The following is a 24,351-nucleotide window of genomic DNA, read 5'->3' on the forward strand; positions in this document are numbered from 1 at the left end:
AGTTTAGAATTTTACAGCACAAAATATGCATTTTCTGTGAATTATCTACATTTTGTTCACCAAACCTGATGTCTCAATGTGCCTCTTTATAGGTATTGCATAGCTGCCTTTATGTTGCTGCAGCAGACCATGGTTGTACGAGGTAGATATTTTTAATAATCTGTAGTGTTGTAACATTGCAGAACATTTGCAGAACATGCCTCATAACAGAGATCATGAGCCTGGTATCATTAACATGCACTTGTATGCATTGCCTTAGTGTTCTCTACTCTATAAGCGTTGAAAGAGTGTAATCAGCCATAATAATATAAGCCATTCACTGATACATGCATCGTAAATCCATTGGCAGTACTTAGTATACACTGTACTACATTCTCACATACAGCATTTACTGGCCAACCATTAACTTCATGCATGCCTATTCCTAAATTAGCCACAGCCAAACAGATTGTGTAAAGGGATACTCTGCCCTTTCCTACAGCTGGTAATATTACATTTTCACAATTCTCCATTGAACTATTAATTGGAGGATTTCAATCCCAACTGAGTTTAAAGAACAAGCAAATAAACAGCACATATCAGCCAGGTCTGTGTGCCGAGTGTGAGAACAGAGCCGCTGTGCACCGCGTTCCCAGTCTGCAAACACAGTCCCTGCATGTACAGTCAGGGACAAAAACAAGAGGCACGAGAAGAAGGAGAAAGGGACAAGCTGGGCCTTTGTTAACATTGTACTCAGCACCTTTAGAAAACCAACTGTACATTGGATTGGGCCCAGCCCCATTGGAGAGACTCTAAATAGGTGCAGCTTGTGCCCCACTGACACTGGGGATAGTCCCTGAGGTTTGCAAAGACTGCAGCTGCAATTTCTAGTGCCTCAATACATAATGCTTGGCTCAAATAGACTGGTAAGTTCTCTGGAAGACGCACATAGATAGCAGTGCTACAGGAGCAGCATGCTGAGTGGGTACCTCTATATGCTGTGGACAGTCAGAGGGGATAAGCTGTGCATTGCCTGTGGATGTGTGTCTTTGTTTGACAGTTGCCAACAACATATGCTTTGCATTACCTGTGGATATTTGATTTGAGTTGGCAGCAGGTATATATAGTTACCATTGTATTGATTATACGTGCATGCAATATGCTAGTTTTATTTCAGTGTTATGTATAGATAGGATGAGCATTATCGGTTGATATATGCTTTGTGTGATGTATTGTAGTGCTGTGTACTGGCAGTAATGTGCATTTACAGTATAGGTGATAGAAGATACTTGCAGGCACACCGTGGGGGGCATTTCTTAAATGTTGTGCAAAAGGAAAAAAAGGTTGTGTAGCCCATAGCAGTGAGATTTTGTAACTTTTCTAGGGCAATTTAAAATATGTGAGACGAAGATCTAATTAGTTGTTATGTGCAATACTATGTTTTTTTTTTCTCTGTTCCATATTTCATAAATGTCTCACAGTGTGTTTGTAACAGATTCTTCATTACAGGTTGGGTAAACTAGGTTAGTTAAGTGTCTGTGTAACAATGTCCTTTAAAAGGGACTAAATTTGTTTTCTTTTTTTTCTTCTGTTCTTCATTTTTTATATATTTGTTTATAATATAGTTGGGGCACATTTGTTTTTTCGACAAACTTTGCTATTGAGTGCCTGTCACTCGGCACATCGACTGTGATATTTCCATCTAACCACACCACTTGCGCCTTGTTAAATATAGGGACAGGCATGACTAACAATGAAACGCAGCATGTGTAGTGATCAGGCGTATACTCGCGTTTTGGGGTTGCTTAATCAAACCATATGTCACAAAGAGACAGTCTGTACATCCTATTGTAGGTCAGGTTCTTTATAACCATTGCTGTAAATTGTGAAATGCAAGCAATGATTTAATTCCCTCCTTATGTTACTAAACTATATTTTGTGTTACATTGGTTAAGTTTTAAACTGTAAATGATTACTTGTTTTAGGTTCTACTCAAACAGTGAGAATGTACACTAGGGTCGGAATTCCAGCTAATTAATCAACCAATGTAATTAATCTTTTTTTCACTTACAGTATATTTTAATACACTTTTATTAAAGTGCACAAAAAATGTTCAATATTTGACAGGGGTAAGATATGTTGTGTTTTTTTCTAGCTTTCCACGTGAGAAGGATGTTTATATGAACATGTCACTTGGTAGATTATTATGAGCTGCACATTGAGGTCTGCTAGTCTGTCCTTTTTCCTGCCCCCGTATTCATTTAATCCAAAATGCAGGAAATAGGCCAAAATTTGGACATTTAGGCCTTTCTAACTGCCAAAATACTTTATGAGGTTTATCAATAAAGGGAAAAATTTACAAAAAGTTGCTGCTATAATTTTTGTTAGTACTAAAATAAGAGTATGGGTCATTTATAAATGTGACAAAATGTACACCTGCAGCTCATTTGCCATTTAGTAACCTCATAAAGATTTATGTAATAATATTGTTTCTACAGAATGGATCTATGCAGATAGCGGAATCTGTTCAGAGAGCAAACTTTTGCAACTATTCATAAGGTCCCTCTGCAGTCTGTTGCAAATATATATAGGTCAGCCACAACATTAAAACCACCTGCCTAATATTGTGTAGGTCCCCCTCGTGCCTCCAAAACAGCTCTGACTCATCAAAGCATGGACTCCACCAAGATCTCTGAAGGTGTCCTGTGGTATCTGGCACCAAGATGTTAGCAGCAGATGCCTTTAAGTCCTGTAAGTTGCGAGGACTTGGTTTTTCAGCACATCCAATAGATGCTTGATCGGATTGAGATCTGGGGAATTTGGAGGCCAAGTCAACACCTTGAACTCTTTGTCACTTTCCTCAAACCATTCCTGAACAATATTTACAGTGTGGTAGAGCACATTATCCTGCTGAAAAATGCCACTGTCATCAGGGAATACTGTTGCCATGAAGGGGTGTACTTGGTCTGCATCAATGTTTAGGTAGGTGGTATGTGTCAAAGTAACATCCACATGAATGCCAGGATTCCCAGCAGAACATTGCCCAGAGCATCACACTGACTCCGCCGGCTGCCTTCTTCCAATAGTGCATTCTGGTGTCATCTCTTTCCCAGGTAAACAATGCACACGCACCCTTTCGTCCACATGATGTAAAAGAAAACATGATCCAGCAGACCAGGCCACCTTCTTCCATTGCTCCATGGTCCAGTTCTGGCACTCATGGACATTGTAGGTGCTTTCGGCAGTGGACCGGTACCAGCATGGTCCCTCTGACTATTCTGCAGCTACACATCCCCATGCGCAGAAAGCTGTGATGCTCTGTGCATACTGACATCTTGCTATCATATCCAGCATTAACTGTTTCAGCAATTTTTGCTACAGTAGCACTTCTGTGGGATTGGACCAGATTGGCTAGCCATGTGCATCAATGAGCCTTGGGCGCCCATGACCTTGTCGTCGGTTGTCCTTTCTTGGACCAATTTTGGTGGTAGCACTGCATAAGGGGAACAGTCCACAAGACCTGCAGTTTTAGAGATTCTCTGGCCCAATTGTCTAGCCATCACAATTTGGCTCCTGTCACTCAGATCCTTAAGCTTGCCAATTTTTTTCTGCTTCCAACACATCAACACATGTTATGGCTGATCGGTGTATAATTGTAACTTAACTGAAGCAGCTACATAGCAGCTTTCTATCATATTAACAAAGGCAAAATGCATAACCCCAGCCTCACAAATTTATTCAATAGTTATCTAATTTTTGTACCTTGCCCCCGGGAGACGAAGGGGTAAGGGCAGAAAAGAGGCGGTGGTCAGGACTTTACGCAATTCACATTAAGTGTGCAGGGCAATCACATCATCAAGCCTCAGTAGACACTGAGTGGCAGGGGTGTGATGATGATGATGATGTCATGTCATTACGCTGCTGCCACTCACTGCTTACTTAGGTGCACAACCACACTGCAGAAGGTAAATACTCTCTGGGAGAATTGTCTGCTTTTTTTGGGAGTCCAGGAAGTCTCCCTGTAATTCAAGAGTAAACTCCAGTTACGTGCACAGAGGTACTTGTAGCTATGAAAATATAATAGCAGAAATATAGTAGAGGTTCTTCGTGGTGTTTAAGCACCTCAGCTGGGACACTACAATTTAGCCATCACTCACCATTTTATCATTGAGTATGCCCACTCCTGCTAGCTCATTGTCTGTATAATGCTCATGGCCTAGTGAAACTGTGAACATTTGTAAATTATATGATGCCTCCAAACAAGCCTGTAGGATAATCCTAAAGCTAGGTACACATTGACGATTGTCGCCTCATTTGGTTGGTCGTACCGTTTAATATTTTCGTTCCAATCTCGTTTCCTTTGTGTAGTGTGTATAAACTTCCGACCGATCCACAACAGTATGAAATTACAGTCATTGCTCACGACAACATGGCTGTAAAAAGTCGCTAAAGGGATGACCGCTCTTCCCTTTATCGTCCTAAACAAGGCTAGTGTGTATGCAGTCCATGGACCGAGCGATCGGAACATCGATCGCATGTAAAATCGCTCGGCATAAAAAGTTGGTCGAAATTTCTGTAGTGTGTACCCAGCATAACAATGTGACCCATGTGGTGTGGGCCCTGTGAGGATCCTCTGATAAGACACTGCAATCTGATATGTATAAAAGTGGAATAGTTTATATGCGCATAAAGTAGTTATGTCTAATTACAGCATAGTACAGAATGTTTAGCTGCAAATGAGGAATGACTGTTGTATTATACTATTACCTACTGATGTTACATTGTCTACATTCATAGCTGCTGCTGTATGCCAGTTCTCTACTACTGGCCCACGTTTTCAGCAGCTCCGATACTTTGAAGACCTCTAAACACAGGAAAAAAAGTCACACCAAAGGAAAGGAGGACAAAGCCCAAGGGAAGACCTCCCCAGATCCTGTGCTCGGAGTAAACTCTTTTGCCCCTTCTCCATTTTATAGTTTGGTGGAGGAATATGAACAAAGCTTAATGGAGATGGTTAGCCAGCTAAGAAATGGCTCAGAGTCCTCTGGTGGCCGATGTGAAGTAAACCTGAGGCTCTGGCTTTCTAACAGGAGAAGCCTTTCCCCCTGGACTTACAGGTGAGTCTGCTCACTACTAACCACATAACTACCATACCTTTAAATACCTACCTAAATACTATAACTTTATCAAAAACATACCTGCCAGCCAATAGTCTCCAGGAAAACATCAGTAAGACAAAAAAAGCACTGGTTCCCAAGCATGTAGATCAACATCATGATTTCTGGAAATTAGCATATGTTCACCTTGTACTAGTAAATATCACTAGCATTAGTAAAAGACTGTTTAAATACAAAATCTATTTTAACCTAGATACAAATGAAAGATGCAGAGTAATAGTTCCCCCTTGTAAACAGCTAATTCATCTCATTAGATTTCTCTGTGTATATAATTCTTGCCCTCTATAAAACCCCAGTATCTTGTTTTCTTATTCTTTTTATATGTTTAACTATGGAGGAGGGAATCATCATGAAACTTAAGTAAATAGGTTGTGTTAAATAGACCATTTTGCTGGTGTGAATTTACTATCATCTGTTCAAAAGACACAGGGCAATGCACGCATGTCTAGAAATCTACATCACAAAAACTCCTAGCAACTACTAGTCTTATCCAAACACTATATATAACTGTACACTTTATATAACTGGCTTTTTTTCATTGTTTTGAAAGTCTGATTTACGCTACTACCTGTGCAATACAATCATTAGGTGGTGACTGCCAGACATTGTTGCTAACTACTTATCACCTCTTTCTGAAAAGGCCAGGCCTCACTAAACACTATGTAAATTACTGTCATGTTCCCTTCTGCGTCGGATACAGATACTGCATCTCTCTGTCCAATTATGGAAAGACAGTGTGACAGCTGCGTAGTGTAGCCAATCACAAAAGGAGCTGGTTGTTACAGGAGAGAAAAAAAGCAATGTTGTTCTGCAGTTTCAAGGGGTTGATCACATAGCACTGTATCCATCATAGTCTTAGCATAGAGGTCATGTATATAGGAACATGTAAATATATGGTTTTAGAATGTAGCTAATCAAATATGTAGTAGATGTGCTGCATTATAGTTTCTCCTATGGACACTAGAATATGACAACTAATCTTAGGGTGACATTTAACATGGCCAAAAGCAGCACTCTATACCCTTGGTTATCCATTTTCACCATACCAACCATCCCTCCCAAATGCTTTTCAGCACCTTGGGTTATTTCAGTCACTTTCTTCTCTCTCCAAGTTTCACACACACTTTTCCTCTGTTCTGTATGTCCTTTATCCTTTGCCAGCCAGTACACAACATGTCAGGGCTCCGCTAACATTCATTTTTCAAAGAGCAGGGTCAGTTACTAATTGAGGTACTTGGAGACTCTCTGAAGACTTAGTCAGGGCAAGAGTATGATAATGTGCTTTATAAATAAGTCTCTCTGCTTTGAGTATTGTGTGACCATCTTTGTAATTTGCTAATTGCCGCAATCAACTTTTGAAGTAGTGACAAACAGTACAATCGTAGAATAGAAAATTTTAGTTTGTTATTTTGTTAAAATAAATATTGCAGGTCTTTTCCTTCTAATTTAAACAGAGACACCCATGATGCTAGGAGATGCAGCACTAAAATACTATGGGATATATTTACTAAACTGTGGGTTTGAAAAAGCGTTGCCTATAGCAACCAATCAGATTCTAGCTGTCATTTTGTAGAATGTACTAAACAAATGATAACTTGAAACCGATTGGTTGCTATAGACAACATCTACACTTTTTTAAACCCACAGTTTAGTAAATATACCCCTAGGAGTCATACTTGCCTACTCTCCCAGAATGCCTGGGAGACTCTCGAATTTCAGGTAGTCCACCCAAACTCCTCGTGAAGTGGGCAGAACAAGGGTACTTAATAGCACAATTTGTTGCAAAATTGTGGCTTTGTGCTGCAGGTGCGTGGCCAAAATGACACAAAATGCAACATCATTCCAATGCAGTTGCCAACTGACCTCCCCTCTGTTAAGTCTCAGCGTGGAGTTAGATAAAGTGGGCAGATATGCTAGGAGTATATCTGTAGTTATGTGGGATAATGCTGGATGTTATACATTAAGCTCTGAGAATTTAAATGCCACGTTTTAAGAAGTCTCTTATTGCATTACTTATACCTATATCCTGTCTTTGCAAACATCCCTGTAAAAGCAATCTGCTGTTAGGAACCCCTCCAGCCGGCACAACACAACCCGGAGTCTACTCTGCCAGTCAGGTGTTCACTGGAGCCCCTGATGGTGGGGACAGACTGGGCTGCAGACTGACAGAGGGTCGTGAAGTGTGTACCGGCTGGGGAGAACCCAGGCAAGAAGAGTCAGGTCCACGCAGAGGTCAAAGGCCGGCAGCAGGTAACAGTAATGATGAACAAGCTGAGGTCAGAGGTCACAGGCAAAGTAGCAGAACGGGTAAACAAGCCAAGGATCAGGGTCACAGGAAACACAAGCGAAGTCCAATACGAAGCCAAGGGTCATACACGGGAAGTCAAACGTAGATACAGGATACAGGGACTGGAACAAGCAGGTCAGCAGACTGGAGCACAGAAGCTATAACCGGCAATGAGGCAGCAGACCTCATTGCCTTAAGTACAGACACAGACCAATCAGCAGTTGAACACACTCCTGCAGGCTAATTTACTAGTATCAAGCAGGGCCAATCAGGGCTTGCCCCTGACCTACACAGTTGCAGGCTAATGCCTGTTAATAAGCCTAATCAGCCCACAGGCTGCCTGCTATGCGCATGCGCCCGGCTACCAGCACCGCCGGGACGCAGCGCTAGTGTACTAGCGTCTGGCCGTTGCCCTGGTAACGGCCGGACAGGAAGAGGAAATGACGTCCCGGTCGTCAAGGTGACGGCCGGGACGCTGGGGCGCATGAGAAGCGAGCCGCGGCGGCTGTGAGTACCGCCGCGGCTCGTGACAGTACCCCCCCCTTGAGGAGGGGTCAAGGGACCCCGACACCCAGGTTTTCTTGGAAATTTCCTGAAGAATTCCTTCAATTGTTTGGGAGCATGGAGTTGTCTCCGCGGAACCCAAGATCGTTCTTCTAACCCGCGGTTCCTCCACTGTACCAAAAAGTGCACCTGTCCTTGCACTTTTTTGGAATCCAAGATTTTCTGAACACTGTACCTCTGTGGCTTGCCTGAAGACTGGGCTTGAGCTGGATAAAGAACTGCTTTTAACAGAGAACAATGAAATGTGTTTGGAATTCTTAACGAGCCCGGAATTTTTAACCTAAATGCAACAGAGTTCACCTGCTTGATGATGGGAAACGGCCCGATGAATTTAGGGCCCAACTTCTTGCAAGGTTGCTTCAGCCTGATATTTTTTGTAGACAGCCAGACTTTCTGGCCAACCTTAAGAGAGCAGGGGGTACGGTGTCGGTCCGAATTTTTTTTTGCAACAAGTGAGGCTTGTTTTAAAGACGAATGTACTTTCTTCCAGACAACTCTGAGATCCCTGGCAGTGGAACGGATCTCCTGAATACCAACGGACTGGAGTGAATACAAAGAGTTAGATCTGGGGTGGAAACCATAATTGCAAAAGAACGGAGAGGTTTTCGTGGATGAGTGACAGGAGTTGTTACAGGCAAATTCTGCCCAGGGCAACAAGGAGGACCAGTTGTCATGGAACTCCGATATGTAGCATCGCAAGAACTTCTCCAAGGACTGGTTAACCCTTTCAGTCTGCCCATTTGACTGAGGGTGGTATGCAGATGATAAACTGACCTTGATTCCCAGGAGGGTACAGAATGATCTCCAGAACTGCGCTATGAACTGGGAACCCCGATCGGAGACGATGTCTGTAGGGAGTCCATGGAGGCGGAAAATGTGTTGAATGAACAAGATTGCCAAATCTCGAGCAGTAGGAAGCCTAGTGAGTGGAATGAAATGCGCCATCTTGCTGAACCGGTCTACCACGACCCAAATGGTATTGTGTCCCGCAGAGGGTGGCAGATCGACTATAAAGTCCATGGACAGATGTGTCCAAGGTTTACCAGGGGCGGCCAACGGAACTAACTGACCTACCGGGCGAGTCCTGGGAACTTTGTTCCTGGCACAAACTTCACAGGACCGGACGTGACTCTTGACGTCAGCAGACAGAGACGGCCACCATACAGTACGGGAAAGTATCTCTAGTGTTTTGTAGATGCCAGGATGTCCAGCAGTCCGACTGTTGTGTGTTTCAGCAAGAACTGTCTTCCTTAAATGAACTGGGACAAACAACCGTCCTACCGGAGTGTTGTCAGGAGCCAACTTCTGAAACCTTTGTAAGGTACAGCTCAGATCTTGAGTTAATCCGGCATGGACCATGGATACAGGAACAATAGGCTCTGGGTTAGTGACTGGGGCATGATGTGCCAGAAAACTTCTAGACAGAGCGTCTGCTTGAATATTTTTAGAACCAGGACGATAAGTGATAATAAAGTTAAATCGGGTGAAGAACAGTGACCACCGAGCCTGACGGGGGTTTAGGCGTTTAGCTGACTGAATATACTGCAGATTCTTATGATCCGTTATAACGGAGATCTGGTGTGCAGCGCCTTCCAACCAGTGTCGCCATTCCTCAAAGGCCCATTTAATTGCTAGTAATTCTCGATTTCCCACGTCATAATTGGTCTCTGCTGAGGAGAATTGGCGGGAAAAAAAGGCACATGGATGCAAGCGGTGAGTCTGAGGATCCTTTTGTGACAAGATAGCTCCAGCACCGACGTCAGAAGCATCTACCTCGAGAATAAATGGTACCTTTGGGTCCGGGTGTCTAAGGACCTGAGCGGACACAAAAGCTTCCTTTAAGGTTTTAAATGCATTTATTGCTTGCCGTGACCAAACAGCCGGATCACCCCCTTTGCGGGTCAAGGAAACGATAGGAGCCACGATGTCAGCAAAACCGCCAATAAATCTCCTGTAATAATTGGCGAATCCTAGGAATCTCTGGACCGCCTTGAGGTTATTGGGTTGTACCCAATCCAGGATTGCCTGGACCTTGGTGGGGTCCATGGAGAAACCCTCTGAAGAGATTATATAGCCAAGAAAGGATACCTTCTTAACCTCAAACTCACATTTTTCGAGTTTCGCGTAGAGATGATGTTCCCGTAGTTTCTGTAGGACTTGTCTGACATGACTCCGATGTGCCGGCAATGAATTGGAATATATGAGAATGTCATCTAAGTAGACAACAACAAAGTGTCCCAGGAACTCACGTAACACCTCATTAATCAAATCCTGGAACACAGCAGGAGCGTTACTAAGGCCAAACGGCATGACCAAGTATTCGTAGTGGCCCGAGAGCGTGTTGAACGCCGTCTTCCACTCATCACCTGCTCTAATGCGTATGAGGTTATAAGCACCACGAAGGTCGATTTTTGTGAAGACCGTTGCTCCTCTTAATTGATCAAAGAGTACAGAGATGAGAGGAAGCGGATAGGTGTTTTTAACCGTAATCATATTCAGTCCCCGATAATCGATACATGGTCTGAGTCCACCGTCCTTCTTGGACACAAAGAAGCACCCAGCCCCTACTGGAGACTTAGATGGCCTGATGAAGCCTTTCTCCAGATTTTCATCAATGTACTCCTGCATGGATTTGGTCTCTGGACCGGAGAGAGAATACAAACGTCCCTTGGGTAGTTTAGTACCTGGAATTAACTCGATGGCACAGTCGAACTCCCGGTGCGGTGGTAGAATATCAGCAGCCTTTTTAGAGAAGACATCCCAGAAGTCATGATACTGGGAGGGAAGCTGCTCCGGAATGGACCGAACCACACGTAGAGGTACTGTCAAACAGGACTGTGAACAATGAGAGCTCCACTGGACAATCTCTCCTTTTGCCCAATCTATGACAGGGTTATGACAGGATAGCCAAGGATGACCTAGAATCAAAGGCACTGACGGGCATTCAATGAGACGAAAGACTATAGATTCGGAGTGGAGAGCCCCAATCCTCAATTGTAGTAGCGGGGTCTCCCAGGTAACCTTACCGCCTGGCAATGGAGCACCATCTAAGCCACATACCGTGATGGCGGATTTGAGTTTAACCCGCGGAATTCCAGCAGAGCGGGCAAACTCGAAGTCCAGGAAGTTACCTGCAGCTCCACTATCAATGAAGGCCGCCAGACCCACAGAACAAGCACTGAACGTGAGCTGTGCAGGAACCAATACCGCATTTTTTTGGGAGACAATTTGTAGACCTAAGTGAACTCTCCCCTCGTTCCCTAGGCATGCTCGTTTCCCGACTTGTTTGGGCAAGAACGGGAGAAGTGGCCTCTTGCGCCACAATATAAACATAAGCCTTGTGACCGTCTCCTGTCTCTTTCCTCAGAGGAAAGACGGTATGCTCCCAATTGCATTGGTTCCTCACCATCCTGGGAGATAGGAACGAAGGCGGATGGAGGAGATGACGTTTCCTTTTCAGTTTTCCGCTCTTTATATCTCCTGTCAATTTTAATGGAGAGGTGCATCAGATCCTCCAGAGAGCTAGGAGACGGGTATTGCACCAGCGAATCTTTAATCTGTTCAGATAGGCCGACACGGAACTGACTACGTAAGGCAGGGTCGTTCCATCCACTGTCAGGTGACCATCTACGGAATTCCGCGCAGTATTCTTCTGCTGACCGTCGGCCTTGTTTCAAGGACCGTAGATGAGCTTCTGCGGAGGCCACTCGATCCGGGTCATCATACAGTAAACCCAATGCCTCAAAGAAGGAGTCTACGGACTGCATGGCCGGACTGGTCTGTGGCAAAGAAAACGCCCAGGACTGGGGGTCACCCTGTAGAAGGGAAATAATAATCCCAACTCGTTGCTGCTCTGAACCGGAGGAGCGGGGTCTCATACGAAAATAGAGCTTGCAGCTCTCCCTGAAGTTCCGAAACAAGGTTCTATCTCCGGAGAACCGATCCGGTAAATTCATTTTGGGCTCACAGATGGGACCTGGAGGAGGTTGTGAAGCTTTTGTGGCTTCTTCTTGAACAGACATACGCTCAGCCAATCCCTGCATCATCTGATACAAAGACTCAACATGGCCTGCTATGGTTTGTGCCGGAGACGGTGTGGATCCACTTGCATCCATCCTAATCTTGTCTCCGTGAGTAGGCCGGTTATAATGTTAGGAACCCCTCCAGCCGGCACAACACAACCCGGAGTCTACTCTGCCAGTCAGGTGTTCACTGGAGCCCCTGATGGTGGGGACAGACTGGGCTGCAGACTGACAGAGGGTCGTGAAGTGTGTACCGGCTGGGGAGAACCCAGGCAAGAAGAGTCAGGTCCACGCAGAGGTCAAAGGCCGGCAGCAGGTAACAGTAATGATGAACAAGCTGAGGTCAGAGGTCACAGGCAAAGTAGCAGAACGGGTAAACAAGCCAAGGATCAGGGTCACAGGAAACACAAGCGAAGTCCAATACGAAGCCAAGGGTCATACACGGGAAGTCAAACGTAGATACAGGATACAGGGACTGGAACAAGCAGGTCAGCAGACTGGAGCACAGAAGCTATAACCGGCAATGAGGCAGCAGACCTCATTGCCTTAAGTACAGACACAGACCAATCAGCAGTTGAACACACTCCTGCAGGCTAATTTACTAGTATCAAGCAGGGCCAATCAGGGCTTGCCCCTGACCTACACAGTTGCAGGCTAATGCCTGTTAATAAGCCTAATCAGCCCACAGGCTGCCTGCTATGCGCATGCGCCCGGCTACCAGCACCGCCGGGACGCAGCGCTAGTGTACTAGCGTCTGGCCGTTGCCCTGGTAACGGCCGGACAGGAAGAGGAAATGACGTCCCGGTCGTCAAGGTGACGGCCGGGACGCTGGGGCGCATGAGAAGCGAGCCGCGGCGGCTGTGAGTACCGCCGCGGCTCGTGACATCTGCACCTAGTTTTACAGGTTGTCGGATTCTACAGAAAATGTACAGGGTGCTAGCAGTAAAAACATCACATAAAAGTCTAAGCTACTACTGTTTTAGGATCATCTTCTTTGTTCAGGTTTTTCTCTTAAAATAATGCTGTTTAGATTCATGTACTTCCCTCTCCACCCCCTTTATCTCCTTTAAATAACACCTTCCCTCAAAATGAAACCCTGTTTCTGCACCTCAGTACAAATACTAGTAAGCTTGTGCACTTAGTTCGGAACACACTGGATCCACTCTCTTCCCATTGGGCGCTGAAAACTTTTGCACCCAGCTTGGCCTGCTGATTCTTGCCTTACCCTGTACAGCTAGATGCACGTGAGAAAAAGTATTTGTGATTTCACAAAACGTTTGTGCTGCAGTTTTATACATATGCAATTTGAACAAGCCTGTAAGATTTAATAGAAGGGTTTTCAGGTTTAGTTAGCGACTATCCTCTTTCAATAGATGTTTTGAAACCATGACATGTTACCAGATTTATAAAAAAATACACTTATTTAGAAGGGGAATATCATATGAAAGAGGAGATATGAAACTTTGCCTTATTTCCTTAGGATTGTCCCTTCTTGCACTCCATATTCTGAAACTTTATATCACTGTATTTTCCACAAATCACCCTTCAATCAGCTTCACCAATATGGTGACTGGCTTACTGAATAACCTCCTTCCAAATTACCCGTTGGTTCTCCTTTTTATATAATTACATTTTAATTTAAATAATCAGCACTCCAATTTAATAAAGTAAAATATTATCCTGTCTCAAGGGAATAGAGAAGAAATATAAAACATCTATTTACTTAAGAAAGCACAGGAAAACACAACTTTTTATAATGAATTTAAAAAAAAATGACAAAAAAGGGTATTTTCAATAAAAGCTTTTTAATATATGATGTAAAATTGTATAGATGTTTAATTTCTCTGTATTCACTTTTAATGAATACCATACATTATGCTTGACTTCTCGTCCAGAAACAAGACTATCTTCCAAGTACAGCCTAGGCATCACACAACGGAGGCAGCCATTTTGTGGACTGAATTAATTTTGTGGGCTCAGTGATGTCACTGTCTTCTACAGGGAAATTCATTAAGTTTGTATAAAGCACAAGCCGTGTTTGTGTTATTAAACTGCAAAATAGGGCAAAAATATCTTATGGTGCTACAAATAGACTCCCAAAGAGTCACAAATCAGTTGTCATCAGTTCAAAGGGCAGTTACAATAAGAAAAAAAGAGCAAAGAATATGTCAGAGTAAAAAAAACATCAAGTTAAAGTAGTCGTTATTTGTAAACAGTAAATAAGTGCTGAGAATATTTAGCAGACTTATACAGCTCCTAAACTAGATGTTGCTTAGTTGTGCTAGCTAGTGAATGTCAACACATCTTCTGCTGTCTTCTTAAACAAACTATTATTTTGACAGGGTCCATTGAATAATTGTCAGCCTGCACTGTGTGTAGGCAACTGGTACAATTAAAACAGCAACAAGCGTAGTAAAATATAATGATACAAGTGACTTATGTCTTGGTTAGGTTTGGTCACTATTAATATTATACTTGTGTGTGTGCCTCTTTCAGTATAAACCATGATGAGACCCGCATCCCAGCAGACATACCAGAAGCCCGGTGTTTGTGCTCAGGATGCATCAACCCCTTCACCATGCAGGAGGACCTGAGTATGTCCAGTATTCCCATCTACAGCAAGATCCCTGTGCGCAGGAGGCTATGTGAGAGTAACTCCCCGGTACTTAGGGGTCGGAGGAGGAAGAAGTGTCACAAAGAGTACATAACGGTCATGGAGAACATAGCTGTGGGCTGTACTTGTATCTTCTGAAAATATCACCATCCTTTCTGATCCTCTCACATCTTCATTCCCAAAATAATAAAAATAAAACAGCTAAAAGGAAACCAAAACATGTGTTTTTACACATCAAATATGAATCAAGAGATATGTCACCACCCACATAGATATGTGGTATTCACAGGTCAGTCTTGAACTATTAAAAACACTAATAATTAGATGTTTCCATCACACACTTACTCAGTATAATTAGAACGGAAACAATCCTCACAATTGTTGATCAGAAATAGTTTATAGATCTTGCCTATTTTGTCTATATAGTTTCTAAAAATGTTTACTATACATTTTGCTCATATTCAAAAATATGATCAAGTATAATATAAAAAAAAAGTCAATTTATGTCAGGACTGCAGTTAATATTATTGTAGCATTTCTCTATGTCTCTCTAGCTTGTTAAAGCTACACATGATTTATAGTATACAAGCAAACAGCTCTATTACATCAGAGATGTCTGGTGATCTGTAACAAAATTCTCCTATGGGACCTCCTACAAGAGAATCAGACTTTCAGATAGCAGCCCAAGAGAATTGCAACAAACTATCGACACCACAGGTGACTTCTGCTTTATTTTACAATATGGCAATGATCCAAAAGTATCATGAGGTGTATCTATAGTTGGAACACAGTGAAAGGAGAAAAAGATTAAGGGCTAGATTAACTAAGCTGCGAGTTTGAAAAAGTGGGTATGTTGCCTATAGCAACTAATCAGATTCTAGCTTTCATTTATTTAGTACATTCTACAAAATGACAGCTAGAATCTGATTGGTTGCTATAGGCAACATCCCCACTTTTTCAAACCCGCAGCTTAGTAAATCTAGCCCTAAGTGTAACCTGGAAGATGTGCAATACTCTTATAGGGCCTGTACGGCGATTCTGGATTTATAAAAGAGGAATTTACAGTTGCTATTTTGTTTTAAACACATAGTAGCAGACAATACACTGTGTAAAAATGTTTGTCCATGATGATGTCTATTTTATCTCTTCATAGTCAAGAAACATTTATCACCTTGTAAATGCTGAACATGAACGCGTTTGAAATAATAAACTCTAGTTAAAAAAAAAACTAATTAAAACCATGCTCTCAGTGATATCATTAACTGCTCAAGGTTTCAATAACAAGTAGATTAAACAATTTGACAAAATAAAAATAACTAAAGTTAGTGGTCCTGTAAATTGAAAGGCCCTTTCACCGTAGCTTCTGAGTTTATTGGAGAAGCTTTTTTACACATAAATTGTACTCATTTCCAGCATACAGGCAAACAATTTGTAGCCTGAAACAATATTTATGAGAATGCAGATGAACAAGTGACATCTCTGAGGCGTGAGACACAAATGGCCAAATTAGCGCCTAGTGAATTCATAGGCTTCATCTTGGTTTATAGTGATTTAATACATAAATATTTGCCTTGCATTTAGATGGCTGGTATAATTTAAAACCAAATGTCTACAGGACGTAGGCTGGACACACAAGCCAAGCCAATCTTTCCGCCAGGCAACTAACAGACATACTTGTCCCAAATGGATGTATGTGTATTACTGCCACATACATTGCAATACTGCAGCTGATATCGGGCAGGTATCTCAGCATGTGAACCAAAAATGACCATCAAATCCAATGTAAATTGATTGAACATGTTGCAAAACGAGGTTGGACCTGCAATCGGCCTGTGCCGCCATCTTCCGACAGCATTATCAGGTCCTAGTAATGTCTGAAAAGATCCAGCTGCTCATCGCATGTGTGGTCAAACTGGACACTGATCCTGTTGCTTGATGCTGCATGCAGCAAGCTTGGCCTGCATGTGGTGAGCTCGCTTTTATTACATCTTCTACTTTCATTACAATGATTTCTCTGTCACTCCCTACACTCTGTTGTTCATTCAGGAGGAAAGAAAGCCACGTGCTACCTCCTGTTCCTTAAAAACTTAGTTGTGCAGCTTCTCCCTCTCTTTGACTAAATGGTGTTTTGAAATGCAGAAAAACTTAGCAATTCATTAGCAGCTGAACTGCACTGACATGTGAGCAAACAAAAGCTCAGTCATCAGACTTCACAAATGCACAGAGCAGGCTCCAGTTCCATCCAACCCCGTGCTTGGGAATAGACTGTCAGCATCTGAAGTGGAGGACACTCAAGAAAAGAATATTATCTTCTCTACCATTGTAAGAGGCTCAAGCAGTGGAATCTTGGGTGAGGGAGGTTGTCAGCCTCTAGTGGATTTGGTTGGAGGCGCAGATAGGAGCATTGTGATTGTTTAGGGGGGATTGATAATGTGGTGGTAGGTTGCACGTACTGTGTTTTGGTGATTTGATTATGTATTTGGGTATTGAGGGTATAACATGATCAGGGGTTAAAATATAAACAATGAATTGCTGTAACTCACTGTGGGCAAGTTATGAAGGTTTTAAGTGAGCTAGGCTGGCAGTCAGATCTGACCATCTGCCCTATCACCTAGCACCCTGCTATGGCTAGTCCTGTCCTGTCATGGAATGGATTCTTACACTTAGAAGGTATGGCTCTTTCACAACCAAGAAAGGACATTTATGACACAAATCCACAGGGGGGCGCTACTTGTAGGGTATGACATATAGGAAATGTAATACTTCAAAAGACTAGTATACACATTTCATACTGACATCAATGTCTATGTGTATTTATCACCCGTAGGATTAGGCATAAGACATGTGTCAAACTTAAATACTAACTTCTTAGATAAATTACGGTTATACAATAGTGTCCCCAATATTATACTTAATATTTTAATATTTGGTATGTATCGGTTGGTAATTTTGTGACTCAATGACTGAATGTAAAATGATATGTCTAAGATGTATCAAAGGAAAAAAAAATCTATTTCTAAGAAAGAGTGGAGGGGTGAGCTAAAGACCCATAATGTATGTCATCAGTATATGCACAGCCTTCTCTCTCAGTCACCGCACAAGTACTGAGGGAGAAATTAATGTTTTTAGAAACCATGAAAAATTGTAAGGAGATCACTTGGTTAATGGCTCTGTCCAACTTTTCACTTTCGCCAGTGCAAAAATAAAAGACATATTTTGATATTTTAGATTTGTGTGTGTTCATTTTTATCTTATTTTTTAGACTTTAAGCATTTTGTCTATTTTGCCATATTAAATTCCACGTAATAACATTCTTCCTTTGTGCTCTTAACAAATTCACGTGCCAGATAGCTTGGATATTAAATGCTACATAAATGACATACAGGGGGTTATTTGGTTAATATAAATCCAAGATGTACATTGTTGCAATAATAGGATTTTTGTATTCGCCGTAAAATACCTTTCTCAGCGTCCATTGGTGTACACTGCTATACATAGGGGTATAGTAGGTGGTACCAGGAGTCCAGACACTTAAACAGTTAAATATGTGAGTGACACTCCACCCCTGCTATACCCCTCCCACAGGAAGGATATTCAGCTTATGTCTAACAAAGCCCGAAGGAGGTGAACTAAGCTAGTTAATCACAACCACAGTCAACCATACAACATTCAGAGCAAGGGTGGGCTCACAGTGTCCCCCAATGGACTGCGAGAAAGGGATTTTACGGCGAGTACAAAAATCCTATTTTCTCATACGTCAAATTGGGGGACACTGCTATACATAGGGGACCTACCAAAGCTGTCCACTAAAGGAGGGAATGCTCCGACACGGCTGCAAGCAAAACCCTACAGCCAAAGCTGGACGTCTGTTCAAATGTGTGAACAGACGTCCACATAGCCGCACGGCACAGTTGTTTAGCAGAATCTCCATGACGCGCCGACCAGGAAACATCCACAGCCCTAGTGGAATGAGCTGACAAACCTCCTGGCAATGGTCTATCTGACCTCGAATGAGTCAGCTTGATGGTGGAGGTAATCCACCGAGCTAAAGAGACTTTAGAAGCTGACCAACCTCGTTTCTTCAAGCACAGAGAGAGATCTGTGGTTTTGCGCAAACTAGCTGTGCGTTCCACATAGCACCCAAGAGCCCCGACGACATCCAAAAACAACAAAGACTGATCCTGTGACCTAGTACTTTGAGGAAACACAGGGACAACAATTTCCTAATTTAAATGAAAACGGGAAATAACCTTAGGAACAAAAGAGGGCTTGGTGCGAAGCACCGCCTTGTCTTCATGAAAAATCAGAAAGAGGTAGAACAAGATAAAGCCCCCAACTCAGAAATTCAGTGTGCTGAAAACACTGCCAAAACAAAAGCCACCTTCTAAGTAAGGAAACAAAGTTCCACAGACTGTAAAGGCTCAAAGGGATCCTTAAATCAAAGCCAGGAGAACCAAATTCAGGTCCCATGGCTCGACAGGATGAACAAATGGAGACAAAACATGAAGCGCCCCCTGTAAAAAAGTATGAACTTCCCTTGAGGGAGGCCAGTTTACACTGAAAATAAATGGACAACACTGCAACCTGCGATTTCAACGAAGCTAAGCGCAACCCCTTGTGCAAACCCGCTTGAAGAAAGACCAGCAACCTAGAGAGCTTGAAAAGGGAAGTGTGAAAAGGATTTGATTCACACCATAAGACATAAGTCTTCCATGATTCTGTAATAATTAGCCAAAGTGTCATCTGAATTAATAGCTATATCAGATATTAGAATAAGGAGTGTTAAGAATGTATACTACTCGGCTGAAATATATATCTGAAATAAGGAACAGGTTTATACTGTAATATAGCATTTGATGGCAGATAAACATACTAGTATAGTAGGTTAATTGACTGCTATCAAATTGACCCTAGTCTCTGTCTGTGTGTGTATGTTAGGGAATTTAGACTGTAAGCTCCAATGGGGCAGGGACTGATGTGAATGAGTTCTCTGTACAGCGCTGCGGAATTAGTAGCGCTATATAAATAGATGATGATGAATAACCGCTTGGCCCATCTAATGTTACTTAGCCGTTACTCTTTTGGCGCAGATGCACAGAGCAGGTTTCTCTTTGGCTACCACCAAGTCCTTCTCCAGTTATCTGAGTAGGAAGGAGGAATTCACTATGAATATTGTGATAAGCTGCTAATACCTGACAAGAGGCAACCATAGAAACATAGACTTATCTAAACATTCCCATCATACTCTCTTTCAGTCTTCTGTAGCAGGCTGGCATGTTAAGAGATAGAGGCTTCTCTAACTAAATAGACAGTGACTGACAATCTTGCAGATATGTTCTGTAAAAAAATGACTATGTGGATTCATACATAGGGTCAGGTATAGTGATATCCTATATCCTAGAGTAAAATTACTCTAGTCTCGCATCAGATACCATTAGGACATTCCATTAAATATGTGGTTCCCCATTTGAAAATTGTCTTAAATATAAATAATCTAGTAGCATAGGAGCTGAGAGTTACCCATTCATTTTAAAGAGTTCCAATCTGAAAAAGATAATTTATTATATCAATATTTATTTTTTGTTTTCAGTCTATTCTCTCTGTAAGCTCCATCCTAGGATGGCATTGTGGCGGTACTTGATAAGTAGGCTCTTGGTGGCCGTTAATTGACTGGGTGAAGCAAAAAAAGGCTCTTCGCCTTTTGATAAATATACCTCTAAAGGAGGCTATTAAAACAGAATAGGGCTTGCCATCATTTTTGCATAAAGAATCTCTTGCAGATGGCAGCCATATCAACTTTATAAACGTATCTGTACATTTTTCTTTTTTGCTGCAGTATTTTATCTTACTAGTCAACAAAAGAAAATATGGTTCGGCGCTCTAAAGCCAACAATATATAAATCACTGTGTGTCAGCATATATATAGATAGAAGAATTTTGTGCACAATATAGCTATATTGGGATAAGCCAACATCAAGGCATGCCCAGTAGAGATGAGCGGGCTCGGATTTCGGTAATCCGAGCCCACCCGAACAGTGCGGATCCGACGGGATCCGAGCACTGTTCGGGTACTTCCGGCCACCCAAGGAATGCAAAACGAGGCTATGAAATCCAAGTCTCACGTCGGATCTCGCGAGACTCGGATCTCATAAATGCTCCGCTCGCGGCCGCCATCTTCATTCTCCCTGTGGTTACTGAAGAGGGAGGTTAATGTGCTCTGTCCTGCTGATTACTTTAGTCAAGTGGTGCTTTGTCCTGCTGAGTCCATTAGTACTTTGTCCTGCTGAGTCCATTAGTACTTTGTCCAGTGCTCTGTCCTGCTGATTCCAGTGGTGCTTTTGTTGTGTATTTGTTTCTGATAAGTCCATAGCAATCTGTTAATTAGCCAAAAATCTTTAAAAAATTTAAAAAAAAAAAATGTAAAAAAATACCAAAATTTTTTTTAAAAAAAAATAATTGAAAAAGTATAAAAATATTATAGAGCAATATATTCTTGCAGTCCCAAAAAAGAGGAACTGCCATTTCTATTACTACGTTCATTGTTTGTGCAGTCCCAAAAAAGAGAAACTGCCATTTCTATTACTACGTTCATTGTTTCTGTAGTTCCAAAAAAGAGGAACTGCCATTTCTATTACTACGTTCATTGTTTGTGCAGTCCCAAAAAAAGAGGAACTGCCATTTCTATTACTACGTTCATTGTTTGTGCAGTCCCAAAAAAGAGGAACTGCCATTTCTATTACTACGTTCATTGTTTGTGCAGTCCCAAGTTACCTGAGTTGTCCCCCCTCCAGTGTTTACTCTGAAAGAGTTTTTAGTGCAGCGGGGAACCTGGTCAGTGAGCGGCAAAGGAGGTTGCTTCCTCAGAATGTTGAAAAAATGATGTTCGTAAAAATGAATTCTCAATTCCTCAATCAAGTACAGCACTGGCCTCCAGATACTACAGAGGGACCTGTGGTTGTGGAGTCCAGGGGGGACGAATTGATAATGTGTGAGGATGAGTAAGTACACACTGAAGGGGGAGAGGAATCGGAGGATGAGAATGAGGACGACATCTTGCCTCAGTAGAGCCTGTTTAGTTTGTACAGGGAGAGATGAATAGCTTTTTGGTGTGGGGGCCCAAACAAACCAATCATTTCAACCACAGTTGTTTGGTAGGCCCTGTCGCTGAAATGATTGGTTTGTTAAAGAGTGCATGTCCTATTTCAACAACATAAGGGTGGGTGGGAGGGCCCAAGGACAATTCCATCTTGCACCTCTTTTTTTGGCATTATGTGACCGTCCAACAGTCGTTTACCATGAGCACAAAGTACGACACTAGTCATCCTATGGCAAAGCGGATAACTGCGGCCTTAACAGCTATGTTGGTGTTAGACGTGCATCCGGTGTCCGCCATCTGTGCAGTGGAATTCAGACCAGTTGGAGGAGGTAGGAGCAGCCATCTGTGCAGTGGAATTGAGACCAGTTGGAGGAGGTATTGTGGCCCCGGTACCAAATTGGGTACCGGGGCCACTCCACTACGCAGTCCAGATAGATGCGTATCATATATTAAAATACGTTGACTGTTTCTGCCAAATCAAAATTTTATGAAAATGACCTGTCATCGTCGAAAACAAGAGGTAGTGACGCGCTCGAACTACACCATCTATATGCTGCAGAGGATGCAGGAGCAGCCATATGTGCAGTGGAATTGAGACCAGTTGGAGGAGGTATTGTGGCCCCGGTACCAAATTGGGTACCGGGGCCACTCCACTACACAGTCCAGAAAGCTACTTCGGTGCAACGTTTTGGACTAAAAACAATATTGTGAGGTGTGAGGTGTTCAGAATAGACTGGAAATTAGTGGAAATGATTGTCATTAAATTTTATTGAGGTTAATAATAGCGTAGGAGTGTAAAAAAACAAACAAACTGGATTTTTGCGCTTTTTTTTAAAAATAAATCAGAACCCAAAACCCTAAATCAGAACCAAAACCTTTCGTCAGGTGTTTTGGCAAAAAAAAAACCTCAAGCTAATCAGAACCCAAAACCCAAAACACTAAAAGTGCCCGATGCACACCCCTAATGCCCAGCAGGCGAGTCCCTAGCACGTGTGTGTATGCTGACACATACTGATTTGTATATGGTTTGTGAGAGTGCCAGACTATATTTTCATTTGTTTGCACATACACATTGGTCTTAATTGTCCTGGCTGCACTTTTTGAAATTATTTTATTCACTTGAACACATTTCACTAATTTAAAGACGTGCACATTGGTTTCACTGATATCTTTTTTTCTTACTATAACCACAAAGAATTTAGTTATGTGTATAACTGTAAATGTGCAGAATTTACATAAACTACAAGTAATAAAGAAATCCTTACCAATGGTCTGAATTCTGGTAAGTTCTAGCGGAACAACCTTAACCAAAATCTAGCATGGGTACTTAAACTGTAGTACATATAAAACAGGGTGTTATCTAGTATCATAGATATACCATTGCACAGTGCATTTTTCTGTGGCCATTTACAATAAAACAGTGTTGGCAAACATTAAAACATCACTCCAAAGTCTAACACTTTTTGACCACCACTATTACTTCCAAATTTTCTTCTCATTGAACCCTCATTTATGTCTTAAATGAGCAACAGCAAGGCCTGCCTTTATTTCTTGCATCACATTTCAACGTTTAAATGTTTTTATTACATTGTATTCCACCCTCCTCCCCCAAAACATATATTTTCCATTGACACTCTGCACTGGACAGCTCCAAGTCCGAATGCTGTAGATTTGTCCCTTCAGTTTAATAAAAAGCACTGTATTAATTATAAGACACATTTCCATCAAAACGCATTACAAAAATAGCAGAAACCTCATAACTTTACAGTTGCCAGCAATAGTAGCTTACAAGACTTACACATTTTTACACTGTATGACTGCTAGAGATAGAAGGGACTTAAACCTACATGCTTTGCTAATATCAGCATAAAATAAAGGACTGTCCTTACAGTGTTTTCATAATCAATACTGCATTGTATTTCAGACATAATGTATGGGTTTGGGTGGATAAAAATTAATGTTTCTAACAAAGATATTTGGCCTGTAGAATAAATGAATTATATATAGTCCCCCACTGTGAGAACAGTCGGTCTCTCCTGGAAAAACATTATGTGTAATGAACTTATAGTCGACACTCACATTGCTAACATACATAGTATATCTACATGCAGACATATACTTATATAACCCACAATTAAATAGAGAAATGCAATTCAATTATCTGCCAACACTGGCTGTAGGGGAAAGACTATAGAATCTCACCCACATCAAATATGTAATTGTGTCTCATATGACCATTTTATTATTAATACCCTCTAGATCATTGGATTATGCTTTTGATACTGCCCAGAAGTTTCTGCTGTATAAGAGCTGAAAAGATAAAGCCATATTTCAGAGACCCTGTATCTTGTACTGTAGCTTTTTACCAGATTACAGGGCCTTAGTAAAGGAGATGGACAATCAAATGGCAGCAGACACTTACTTTGCTTTTATGTTGGGCAAGAGTAACAGCAACACTAAGGATGTCTTGAAATATTTAAGTAGTGTTGATAAGCTCTTAAAGACAAATATATGGACATATAGCTCTGAATGTAGGTCAACTATCTCATAAAGGAGCAACAGAATTTTTTCACTTTAATAAAGAATTTAGTCACAAACTTTAGGATGAATTT

General features: G+C 41.9%; 1 protein-coding gene across 1 annotated transcript; it reads left to right on the forward strand.

The window, feature by feature from the left end:
* The first annotated feature begins 525 nt into the window (after window positions 1-525).
* IL17B (interleukin 17B) lies at window positions 526-15,467 on the forward strand. Its single transcript, XM_075205348.1, has 3 exons — window positions 526-905; window positions 4,777-5,096; window positions 14,526-15,467. The coding sequence occupies exons 1-3, from the start codon at window positions 885-887 to the stop codon at window positions 14,779-14,781; spliced, it is 597 nt and encodes a 198-aa protein (XP_075061449.1). The 5' UTR covers window positions 526-884; the 3' UTR covers window positions 14,782-15,467.
* The last annotated feature ends 8,884 nt before the right edge of the window (window positions 15,468-24,351 follow it).

This window comes from Mixophyes fleayi, chromosome 4, assembly GCF_038048845.1.
Source record: "Mixophyes fleayi isolate aMixFle1 chromosome 4, aMixFle1.hap1, whole genome shotgun sequence".
NCBI lineage: Eukaryota > Metazoa > Chordata > Amphibia > Anura > Limnodynastidae > Mixophyes > Mixophyes fleayi.